Source organism: Apus apus, chromosome 4 (genome assembly GCF_020740795.1).
Source record: "Apus apus isolate bApuApu2 chromosome 4, bApuApu2.pri.cur, whole genome shotgun sequence".
NCBI classification, from domain to species: Eukaryota; Metazoa; Chordata; class Aves; order Apodiformes; family Apodidae; genus Apus; species Apus apus.
In genome coordinates this window covers 13,289,797-13,302,711 of record NC_067285.1, presented here as the reverse complement: position 1 = coordinate 13,302,711, position 12,915 = coordinate 13,289,797, and the positions used below count along the sequence as shown (strand labels likewise).

Below are 12,915 nucleotides of genomic sequence, written 5' to 3'. Positions count from 1 at the left end.
AAGATGGAGATTTCACAGCCCCTCTCGGCCCCTTTCCAGTGTTGACCACCCTCATAAGGGACAAGTTTTCCTTATTTAAGGAGAGTTTCCATTTTTGCAACTAGTATTAATTGCCTCTTGTCCCATCAGAATCTAGCTCCAAGAAGTATCTAGCTTGGTCATCTCTGTAGCCTATTATGATACATCTAGCTTGTCCACCAGAACCATGGAGTCCTTTTCTGCAAACCCAGCCAGTCAGTCCCCAGTACCAATATATGGGGGTTATTTTTTCTCATTTTCAGGACTGTTTGCATTTATTGAACTTGATCATGTTCCCATCAGCCTGTTCCTTCAGCTTGTCTGTCTGTGGGGAAGGGGCGTGTGAGAGTGGGTGAGTGCAGCTTTATTCGTACAGCACAACTCTTCATGTAGGCAAGACCCTCTGTACTGACCAGAGCAGATGCTGAAGCTGGTCAGATATTTTCATCTCTAGTTTGAACTTAATGGCAATATTCTCAAGATCCTTGCTCTAAATGTATAAATGCCTCAGTTAGGATCAAAGGGTGAGTTATTTTTTTCCGTATCTTTTTAAAGGAATGGTCAAGGTACTGTAAGAGAATCAGTATTTCAAGCATTTCTTCCAGTGCTGTTCTGCATGGCCAGTCAATCACATGGACCCTCTTGAGCTCATTCTAGGTTCACTGACTCATGCGGATTTCACTAAGCATCTTCATGCTTCTTAATTACTGAATCAATTAATCAGTAGTTGCAGTACAGAGCAAAATCCAAGCCAGACAGCAAGATTTTGAGCAATGGGATGAGGCTGGATTTGTGTCTAATGAAATTCCTTGGTCCTTTAGTTGCCCCTGCATGTAGCTGAGGGATTTGCATTTCCCGCAGCTTGTGTCTGAAGCCGTGTACGTGTATCAGCTCCATTGCTGATGTTTCCAGCTGTTGCTGCAGAGGGGAGAAGGTGATGCAGAAAGCAAGCGCTGCCGGCCTGTGGCCACGGAGAAGCGGTAGGTCAGTGGACTGCCCACCTTCTCTCCTGGTGCTGCTTATTACACATCATTCAGGTAATTTCTGCCTTTGTCACCAAATCTGGCCATGCTGCAGAGCTGCCTGCTAGCTAAATCTCATTGCATCAACAGTTAAGTGATTAGAGTAAGATTAATATCGTAGATGTAGTGTGGTTAGAGACTGTGGCCAGAAAATCAGTGAAGTATAGAAATTATTTATATCTTTTCCATCCACACTTGCTCTCCCTGTTTAATTTGTGTGCTGCTCTCAAAGCCCCAGGAAAAATACAGACAAACCAGGTTTCCTTACCTGGATGCTTACTTTATTCAGCTCCTTGTTGGATACGTATTTTATGTCCTTAGCAGTGGAAAATAAAATTGAAACCTCTCTTTCTCAGTTGAATGAAACAGTGTAACAAATAGCAGTAGCCTGATTAAGTCTTTGACTAAAGCTGTAGCCAATTTTTATTTAAAACACTCAGAGGAGCCATTATTTTACTCACAGGCCACTTTTAAAGTTCAGCACATGCTGAGTTTTTCTCTTTTACAATGTATAAATAAGTCTTTGCACTTCTCCTGATTTTCCTTTAGCCTTTTCTGCCTTAATTACTCCCATACGTGGTGGGTATTTTGCAGTCACCTGTGCAGCAGTCTGAGAGGGCAGCCAGTCCAGGAATGCATCTTCACACTACCTCCATCACCAGCACCAATGCTTGTTCCAGTATCTGATGATTTCTGGCAAATTATCCTACCTGGATCAAAATTAACTTACAAAAACCCAAGAAATGTAATTTTCAGATCTAGTCTGTCTTATCAAGTGACTGCCTGAGCAGTGGAGCCAATGCAAGGGAAGGAGAAGACTTGGAGAGCAAAATGAAGCCTTTTAGAAGCAGGTGGATTAGATTGGCTTAAATTCATCTGATCCCCACAAAGTGATGGGTTCATGAAAGTCAGGAACAGGAAAACTTGACAGTCGAGAGGGAAGAAAGGTCAGTCTCAGCCCGTGTTTGGATAATTTATCTATTTGCAACATTTAAACTCTCTTCAGCATACAGTTTTAATAATGGAAAGTCCAAAGACATTTGAAACTATGACAAATTTAAACGATCTTGATGTTTTGGGTGATAAATAATAAAGCCAAAAAGCACAGATTATGTCAGAGCCAGAAAAAATGTTTCTGGCCTTCTTTGTCATTGTAGAAAGTGCAAAATGGCTGACAGCAATCCATGAGTAATTCCTTATCAGCTCATTTTGCATAAGAGAGCAGTAGCTGGAACAGATCTTGGTGAGTTTTCTCACGTTAGGTACCGTTAGTTGGATCAAGGTGCTGCAGCTGCTAAAATGGGGAGAGCCAAACATTATAGTGATCCTACATTCTTGGTGGGGGCCACCTTGAGGGAAAGGGTTTGTAACTGGTTTTGTGGCTGAAAGTCATGCACAGCTTCCCTTAGTATTACAGCTCCTCAGCTCCTATTTCCATATATCTGTTCTGTTGCTCATAGATGTGTCCAGGACTCCACTGTTAGGAAGACTGTCTTTTTCAAAATGTAAAATTTTATCACTCAGTTCCACTTTATCATAGGCAGTAGAGAAGTGGAGGAGGAGGCTGTAATTTGGGGATTCAGATCAAAGCCAAAGCACCCAGTGGATAGCCATGTTAGTTGGTTTTCTGATTTTATTCACCTCATCTGAGCACTCTTCCCACGTACTAATGTGTGAGAATGGTGATCCTCGGGAATTACCACCTGAATGAGCACATGCAAATAAGGTGCTCTAACCTGTGATAGAAATGGTTCTTGAAGGAGTTATGCCTTGTGTCTTAAAAGCAAACATATAGTGTCTGAGCAGGCACTGGAAAATGAACTGAAATATTTTGTTCCTCCGTGTGGATTTTTTTTGTGCCACAGTTCTTCAACATCATTATATTGAAAGAATGTAATTGCAGTAATGAATTACAAGGGGACAGCCATGATAATAGTACTTAAATCTTTCATGTTTTTATGAAGTAACTTTTTTTTTTTTTTTTTTTTTTTTTTTTAAAGTTATTTAATTGAGCTGGAAGTCTTGCAAGGAATGTAAAGAAATAAAACCTGGCACAGTGAAAGGCTTTCAGGACAATATGAGTGTTGATCCTTTAAAATCACAAATCATCTTTCTCTTAATTCACTGCAGAATAAGGTTTCCTCAAGATAAGACTCAGCAGTGCTGTGGAGTTGGTATTTAAAGTATGTCCATCTGCATCTAAACGAGTAGCTCCAAGACAATCAGATTATGCAGTAGTTACTTTGGTGAGAATATCGCCTAAGTGGAATGGAAACTTCATTTTGAGTCTAATATTAGACCCTGCTTTGGAAAATTCCTTTTAAATGATCACAAGCTGGGAATAGCAAAAGAATTTAACTTTCGACAGACAGCATTCACCAGGAATTTGTTTTTAACTGCTTATGTTGGGTCCCTGGGAAAGCAGATGTGAAAAACTTACCAAAGTAAATTGGCTTGACCTGATGCAATGTTTATATCAGTAGCTGATAAGTTTTCCTTCCTCGTCTAATTTGCTCGGGATATTTTCATTCTTTCAGCATGAGTAAGTCTGGGTTGGAATAGTTAGAATGCTTGTTAGTCTAATAATCTGAATCTTAAAATATGCAGACATTATTGCCTATAAAGGGGTCTAAGCAAAGTTGAACTATTTTGGTTATCTTCCACTGATGGGGATAAGTATTGTTTTTGAGACTAGAGAAGAAGAATGTGAGACAACGCTTACCCCGATAGTTCAAAATGTGTCTGGTGGACCTTCTGAATGCATGTTACAGGCAGCTTTACAAAGGACCAGCTTTCAATGGCAGCAGCTAGGGAAGCTTCCAACCAAGGGTATCAAAGCAAATTTGAAGGGTCATGCTATTATTATTACTCCTGTGGCAGAAAGGGCTTTAGGAGTTATCAAAAACACTGTGAGTGATGCACAGCTCAGGGATTTTTAGTGTCAGTAACGTGTCTCATTTTAGCTTGTATCTTTGTTGTTCAGACACTGCAATTTTGAATATTTTAATTTGTTAATTTGTAAATAAGCCCCCTTCTTTATGGAGCATGTCTAAGTAAATTATTTTGGAGTGAGAGAGGAGGAAAAGAGTAACTCATGGATTGGGCTAACCTCTTCTCCCCAGCTCTACCCTGTCCACGTGCTTCTGTGGTTTGGCCCGTGTTGCTGTTGTTACCAAGGTTGAGGAGAACATCCACAGGAACTTGCTGCAAAGGAGAGTTCCAGCCTGGCCTTCCTCTGCCAGTGTGAGAGACAAGAAGTGGAACAACCATCAAGAAGATAATGTAGTTAATTCAATGTCAGGGTGACAGTTTCACTGGGAATGACATTAGAAAGAAGACACTGATCTCTTTAGCTGTTCTCCTTTAGTGCGTTGGCTGGATTTATGCGACCCAGGAATGCATTTCTCAGATAAAAGTCAGATAATTATTTTAAGCATCTCTTAAACTTTGCCTCTTTTTTTGTGAAGCCTGACACCAGCCTTTTTATTTATACCAGCGTGTCTTTAATTCTGCTATAATTTCTGATCTTTTGGAAATGTCTAAAATGTCTAAATTACTGATCTGTCTCCTTGCAGGCAAGTCTCACCTGGCTATAGTACAAAGAGTAAACAATGAAGGAGAAGGGGATCCTTTTTATGAAGTCCTGGGAATTGTCACTTTAGAAGATGTCATTGAAGAGATCATCAAGTCTGAAATTCTGGATGAGACAGATCTATACAGTGAGTAGAAATATTTGCAATTTTTTTATAGTTGAGAGGGAAGACTTCATCCAGCAGCTGTTGGGTTTAATAGCTGTGCTTTGAGAGATGTTAAGTCACTGATTTAAAATCTCAGTGGTCAAATGACCTGCAGATCCCTCAGATGGTGAAAGTAATTTTTGCAGTGTGGTCACCTCACCCCTTTATGCTGTATGAATTAAGAAGAAAGAACAGCATTCTTTCTTTGACCTTGCCATCAGGAAGATTTACATCTGAAACAACCTGGTCTCTCCTGTTAGCTGTTCTCCACCACAATGGCCTTGTTAAGTCTTTTAGTTACAGCATTCACAAACTGCCACATTTTCCCATAACCTCTCTCTGCCTGAAGGACCTGTAGTCCATGTACTGCTGTATTTTAGCAAGAAATCAGGCAAATACCCTGCCTCAAGGAAGAGAACTGGAGTCTCTTTGGAGTCTCTCTGTCACTTGTTCAAAAAACCTGAGAATGGAATGGGGTTCCATTCCATTTTAGCCCCATGGAATGGGGCTAAAAACCAGCATGTCCTGAATGACTCCTCTTTCAGTCACTCAGTACAACTCCTGCCTTCCTTTGTGGTAACATAATTTGAGGGAGATGATGTTGCATATCAACCATTACCTGGGACTTAAGAGATTTGGACTCTCTTCTTTCCAATTTTAGAGTTTGTCTGGTTTTGGCCAGTTACCAAAAGTGTCTTTGCTTCTCTTCCCATCTGCACAATCTGGTCTGTGCATACAGAACTTCCTTTTTGTCATTCTTCATCCGTCTTATCTGTACTCTGATCACTTGCTGACAGATGCTGTTTTTCTACTATGTGTTCATGTGTAGCACAAGGATGTATCCAGATTGTAGTAGAAATAATTATTTTAAATATCTTTAACACTGCTTAGCTGTCCTTCAATTTCTTTTTCTTTCCTCATGAAAGGGATCTGAATGTTTCTACAGCATCTTTTTCAGGCCAATGCAAGCAACTTCTGTCCTCCCTCCAAGACAAATGTGAAGTGAGCACTTTACACTGTGGAGTAGACATACTTCTCCTTGTCCTAATAGATGGGTGTTATCTGAACTACTTTCTGTAGCTGGTCAGGATTTTAGCAAGGTTATGTGTCCAAAGGTTAATGTAAATGACAATTGTGTTTCATAATATGCTAAACAATCTAATTAATATGCAAATCACAGAAGTCCAGTTAGTACTGATTTCATACCTTCACAAACTAATTGCTAGGCTGACCAGTTAAAACATGATGCTTTTACAGGGTGAATTCAGGCTTTTTTTTATACTCTAAAAAGATCCTATCTTTGTTTCATGACTTTTGAGATGTTTCCAGGTTTCTACAAGTGAAAAGGCACTGGATATGCTTTTCCATGTTTTATTGGGGGTATTTTTGCCTTGTTTGTCAAGAGAAAGCACATAGATCACACTGTGTTGTTCTTCAGGACAAAAAAAAAGCTTTGACCATTAATAGCGTGTTAGAGGGCAAGGAAACAAAAATTTAATTTTACTATCTGAAGACTTCCTAGATTAACAAAATAGAACTGGTGAACATTAGTTCATTTGAAACTTTCCTTTCTGGGGAGGTTTTTACTATTGAAAATTCCTGGTTCAGAACAGGAGGGAAACTTCACTTCCTGGGCTTCCTGGAGGATGAGGGAAATTTTGATGGATTACTCCTGCTACGTATCATGAAGGTGAACTTCTGGTTTCTTTATGAAGCACTGGAATTAATTCCACTGTTTAAATCAGAGGAAACTCTAGCAACAAGGGAGAGAGCAGAAATCCAGAGAAGCTGCAAGGATCACAGGAAATGTGATAGGTTTTGGATTTGGGCAGACTGATGTGCTGTAGCCACTTGCAATAGATGGAGTAGTGGGAACATGCACTGGGTTTACTGAAAGTAACTTGTCCACAAGATGTTAAGGCAGCTCGTTTCTAATGTTGATATCAGTATGTCAATTCTAGTAAATCTATCCAGTACTAGAATTGCAGATGCTGTTCATTTTAAGACCAAGCAGGCCTGCTTGGCTCCGACCAAGCCAACTTGAAACCTCTGGATTGATTTACTCTATGCTAGGTGTTGACTTAAAAGTAGACCTTATGAAAATTGTTGGCATTATTGTTATGCCTTTCTTCTGAGGATGTAAAAATGTCTTGTTTTGCTTTGATGGAAACTTGAAATTTGATGAAATGCCTGACCTTGGTGTTGGAGCTGTGCCTCTCTGCTGTTTCCATGAAAATCCGTTTGAACTGGATTAGAGTAGAAGCAATTGTAGATTTACAGTTTTTGCTGAAAGCTGCTCTCACTCCTGAAGCATTGCAGCTTAATTTCTCAAGGGTTGTGTGTCCAATAAACATGTGGTATTCCTTCAGATTGCCCTAGTCTGCTACATATTGTGGCTTGCAGTGATGTTGGGAACAACAAGAAGAAGAGGGCAGCAGGAAAAAAATGTTAAATATGTCTGACCTATCAGCATCTAGATAGACTGGGTACTTCTGAGCATCAGACTTTGTATTGGGATGCTGCTGGGATGGAGAGGTTTCTGTCATGACACAGGTAGGATCTGACTAGGTCTGAGCCATTGTCATTATGAAGAGCTGTCAGTGTGTTTGGCTCTTAGTATTGGAAAGTAGGAACAGTTTTTCATGGTTGACACATTACAGGAATCTGTCCTGCACTACCTTGGCCCTAACCATGGTGGGAGAACATTTCTCAACCTTCTCAAAGGCCCCAGAGAAAAAGCTGTATGTTCTGCGTTGGTCTCAGACCACAGATTCTGCTTAAGGAACATGAAGGTTGCTGTTCTGACCCAGGTTTGACTGGTGGCCTGTCTTATTTACCCCTTTCTAATTGAGGAGGAGTTCAATCATCCCCTTAAGTGCAACTAGAATGCTGCTGTTTCTCATGCATACTGATCAGAGAGGATTCGCCCTGTGTAAAATCTGGGACTTTTCTACAAATTAAATACCTTAACATATCCTTATGCATGAGTTCTGCATGTTGTGGATAAATAGTGGGGCTGTAAGCATTGGCTTACATTGCATTTTCACTTTCTCACCTGCCTACTGTTTAGCAGCTTGTCTCAGTGAATGCAACTCCTGGCAAGTCTGTGCTGCAGGGACATTCAGTGACAGACCCTGGGGCACATGAGTCACAGAGCTGCACTGCTGCAGCTGCAATAGCTTTCATTTAATGATTTCTTTTTTAGCCTTGGCAAGTCTCTTTCCTGAGGGGAAGACCACATTTTACCCAAACAATCCTATTTCCAAACTACTGTCAACACAGGTATGTTAAATAGATGTGCTAGTAAACTCTGTATCACTTCTCCCATTCAAACCACAGAGCTACGGGAATAAAAAATTGTTTGCCCTAGTAAGTATTTCCACTGTCATCCAGTGAAACTCTAGCAACATAGAAAAGGTTGTGCAATGCCAATTAGTCTGGCCAGACCTTCAGATATTGGCATGGTGTACATCAGTATCCTTTGCCAGGAGAGCAGAACTTTGTGTAGCTGGAATCTAACCTTAGATATACCAAGGTGGTTGCCACTCATTAGAAAGTGATGCTTTTACCTTGTTGGTCATTAGGACTGTGGTCTTGTTAACTTTATGCTGTCTAGTACCAGTGGGCTGCAGGAGCTGCATCCTTAAAGGAAGCTCTTTTAGGGTGTTTAAGAGCTTCTGGTTTAGTCCCATTGACTTTCTGTCAGTTGCCAAAACATGCATGATACACAGGACAATCTGATTTTCCAAACTAGGGACTAAAAGAACTGGCAAAACTAACTTAATTCCTACCCCTTTATTTTAAAATGAAACAAGACTTGTGCAGGGCACAGGCTGTCAGCCTGGATGTGTGCATCACTGGGGGGATGAAGGAGAGGGGGAGATGTGGTGTACACTGAGTGAGACTCTGGCATTCACCTGTAACTGCCTTGGGCTGGGCATCCTGGTACTGAGTATGGGCACAGGGTTAGTGAGAATGGGAATTGTGCTGTCTTCTCCTGGAGTATCTGATGGATGCACATCTCAAGCAGTTGCTTGTCTTAGTCTTTGTACAGTCCTTATGTGCCAGACAGAACCACACTTCCATTTGATGAAATATTTTTGTCCTCTTTCTCTTGTCGGGAGCTTACTGCAGATATCTGCCCTGATTAATACAGATTCTGAAGACAACAGGACAAAAAGGAACTCAGGGAGAGAACAGGAACCCATCCCAGAATGATGTGTGGGTGCACTTACAGTGCCCATCTCTGCTGCCTCCCTGCCTACCTGCATAGGTGATGTGAGGTTTGAACTCCCTGCTCTGTAGCCATCTCCAGCCCAGGCTGGGTCCTTCAAGGAAATACATGCAATAATTTTTGATGTTCTAGAAGTTCAGCAATATAATAAGAGAGATCACAACCTTACTGGTATTTGGACCCATCCTCTTCTTGAGATCTCTTCCTCAGCCTAGGAACTCACAGTCTTGCTGCCTTTAATTTGAAGGAAAAGTCTAAATATTCCCAGAAGCTACTGAAGATAGTTGCAAAGTTTGTTGGTGTCTCACCAAAAGTTATACTGAAGCTCAGCTCTTGCTGTGTAACATTTTTCCTGGGGGAAGGTTTCTGGACAAGCTGCCAAGGAAACAGTAAGAGGAGTTGAAATTACCCATCATTGGATTAAGAGCTTGGATCTTTTACCTTGATGACTGATGCAGACAGAAAGATTTAATCCCATTGTGCGATGCTGGCCCTGTTTTGAGGTACCAGAAGTGCAGTGTGAAGCCTGCAGTGGTACAGCTTGTTCAGAGGAGACATACAGAGATGCTTTACTGCCCTGCTGAAGAGATGTTTCCTTGTCTCAGGAAAAAAAATTATTGTGGTAATTTTTGCCTCCCTGAAGAGATCAATAATGGATCTCCCTGTGAGAAAGCATCTCTGGCACAGCATTATAAAAACCAGCATTCTCTGAGGTTGTGTTATTTGTTTTGTTTTTAAAGTACAGTTTCCTCTTACAAGAGTTAGGACCTAATGAGAACTTTTGGGGGACTTCTCTCCAATTCACTCTCTGTTGCTGTTGTTGTTGGTATCCATCTTTCCTTTAACTGAAAGTACAGATAAAGTCTGTCTCAGACTGTAGTCCTAAAACAGGGATTGTTTTTTTGTCTATAACCACTCCCTTGGGTGGTTTCTGTTCCTGCTTTTGGAAGAGAAACTACAGTCCCTGATGTAGTCTAAGTCCTGGGTAAAGTACTAGTAGGGTAAGAGCCTTTTTGTTTCAAAGAAGAAAAAGGGCATGGGTTGTCATTGTTCTTCTCCAAAGGCTTAAGAACAAGTATCTCAAATGTTCTGATTTGCTCTGCTCACAGAATGAGCTTTAGATATCTAGAGTAGATACGTAACTATTAGGACAGTATTACTGTTGAGTCTGTGATAGTCCTGTAATGAAAGTTTGTCCATGGGAAGTGAAAGATCTAAATGTATTCATACCTAAAAGGCTAGGTGGCTTGGGAAAATCTATCTAGAAATCTGTTCATTACCAGTGTTGTGCATTTCCAAGCCCCAAATTCAACCACTATGTGCCAGTCTGTAGTCTGTATTTAGACACCTAGAGGACTCAAGATCTTAATGGCTTCCTTGCTATGGTGCCTCATTTTAATTATCTTTGCATGCATAACCCAAAATCCGGCAACAGCTACCTGGGAGTGTGCATGAGGTTCCACAGTGTTAACTTCATCTCTACCTCTTGGTGAGCTTGCCCAAATTCTCTGCAGTGAACCAATGTACCAGAGCTGCCTGTGGTCCCTCAAAAGTCCAGTAATTTTCAACCAATTACTTAGGGGCTGATAGACAATTAGTTATAGTGTTTTCAGTATCTTTTCCCACTAAGGCTCTGGAATCTGAGCTGTGCCTCAAGTCTGAGGGCTTCACAGTAATTGCCTCAAGACTTGGGTTTCCTGCAGTATGTGGTGGAGCTCAGAGCTGTCTGACAGCATTCTGCTGCTTATACCCAATGCCATCTTACACACCATGTCAGCAGAAAGAACAAGACCCTGCCATCTAAGCAGACACCTTTTCCCCCTGGAACTGATGTACACCATACCCCAACATGCCTATAGCTCTCATCTGGCTTCCTAGGTATTTTGGCAGATGAGCTCAGTGGGTGGATGATAATAGCTGGTTTGTTTGTGCCTTTGCAACTCCATCTTTCATGTTCTCTTTCACTGATGGGGATTTCCCACCACAGATGAACTGAGTGGTGAGTATTTAGCTGAATAAAGGACAAGAATCTAGGATCACTAGCAGACCAAATTCTGTATCTGAACTCCTGAAGCTGCTCTGTACTTCGTTCTGGCTTCAGATATCCCACCTCCAGGCTGTACACCTTCCCAGCCTTTGCTGAAGTTTGGACAGGACAAAAGAGACTTCCTTGGACCAAAAGCATGTGAATTCTGCCAGAGCCGTGAAGATTCAGTGAAGCCATCGTACAGCATGAGAAATAAGTAATTGAATATTTAGTTTATGTAATTGCCAGGAATTTTCTAAGGAATATATATGAAAAAAGTATCTATCACAGATTCTTGTAGAACACCTTTTGATCATTATTAACACCGAGCAGGACTCCTCCTCCCCACCTTATTTGTAATACACAGAGCAATTAGATGTCTGCAAGCAGAGACTTTTCCCCCATTGAAGTGACAGAGAAGTGACTGAGACCATGGGTGCCTGGCTCAGCAGGACAGGGGCTCCCAGCCAGAGGAGCCTGCAGCACATCTGGCTTGCTGTTTCTGGTTTGTGCTATGTGCCTATGAGCAGGGCTTGGCATGAGGGGTCTGTCCACACCCGGTGCTCTGGGTGGCCATCCTGCCTGACTCGGTGACATTCAGTTCATGTTGGACCCCGTTCTAACAGAAATCGCTTCCTTCCTTTCTTTTCCCACCCTCCCTTCCCCAGCTGATAACAAGACGAAAAAGAAAGTAGCTCATCGGGACAGGAAGCAGGACTTCTCTGCCTTCAAGCAGACAGACAGCGAGATGAAGGTTAAAATATCACCGCAGCTCCTCCTGGCAATGCACCGGTTCCTGGCAACAGGCAAGTGCAGGTTATCTGTTTGTGTCCTCGTGCCAGGGCCTCGGAGGCAGTTTGTCAGCAAAGGCTGGTGAAGCGGGTGGGACAGTGCAGGCGGGAAGGGAGGCTGGATTGTGGGGTGACAAATAATGCCACTGTTGTGTTTTTCTTTTTAAATTCTCTCCTCTCCTGTGTTCAGTGTCGGCATGAACCCTCTGAGACATTTACCAGGGGTGGACCAGTAACTTTAAATTGGTCTGAAAGGTAAGGATGAATGCCAAGTGCCGCACTGCATGTCTAGAGTCCGTCAGATTAACGACTAGCAAGTACACCCCATTAGGAAGAGCTCAGGGAACAAACCAAAGAGGACTCGAGACCACTGGCCAGCTGACTGTAATTGCGCTCTGGTGCCTTCTCCAGAAAAAGTTGCTGGACTTTTTACAGGAAGGTCTAAACCTGTTCTGTGAGACTTTTTGACTCCAAGTGAAAAACTCTCCCGACACATGTAATGCAGACTGCACAGGTGGTTGAACTGTACTTTAAAAAATGGATTTCTGGCTGGCTTGTGACCTCCGTTGATGACTTCAGGTTTCAGAGGACAGTTGTCTCCATCCCTGAACACCTTGATGTTTTAGCCCTTGAGTGGGCAGTCTGGGCCAGAGAGGCCAGGGCCTTGAATGGTTTCTTGCAGCTGATACTGCCTTTCATCGTAAAGTTGGTTCCTTCACCTCAGAGATGAGACCCGTTAACAGGAGAGCTTGTGGAAAACATACCTTCCTATTGCTCATGCTGTCTCTCTTTGACATACAAAGACTTCTCAGATGCAGGCCTTTCAGACGGGCATCTTTCACTGCTCTGTTCAACATATATTCATGGGTAGAAAATGATAAAGTTGTTTTGTCTCAAGTTTCCCAGCTCCAGTTGGAAATTAGTACTTCCTCTCCTTTAAGTTGCAGCAACTGCCTGCATAGATGCTCCTAGTCCACCTCCATGCTTTATTTTGCCTCTGTGACTTGAAAGAAACATGTACATGGTCAGTTATCACATCTCAGCTGAGGGACAGTAATTCCTTAAAAGGCTTGGACTCTGGCGGCTC

At 42.0% G+C, this 12,915-nt stretch overlaps 1 protein-coding gene across 1 annotated transcript in view; it reads left to right on the top strand.

The window, feature by feature from the left end:
* Nucleotides 1-12,915, top strand: part of CNNM2 (cyclin and CBS domain divalent metal cation transport mediator 2) — a 120,905-nt gene that overhangs the window by 87,246 nt on the left and 20,744 nt on the right. The window contains exons 2-3 of the mRNA XM_051618436.1: nucleotides 4,616-4,759; nucleotides 11,706-11,843. Coding sequence (XP_051474396.1) covers nucleotides 4,616-4,759; nucleotides 11,706-11,843 — 282 coding nt within the window. The remainder of the gene's footprint in view (nucleotides 1-4,615; nucleotides 4,760-11,705; nucleotides 11,844-12,915) is intronic.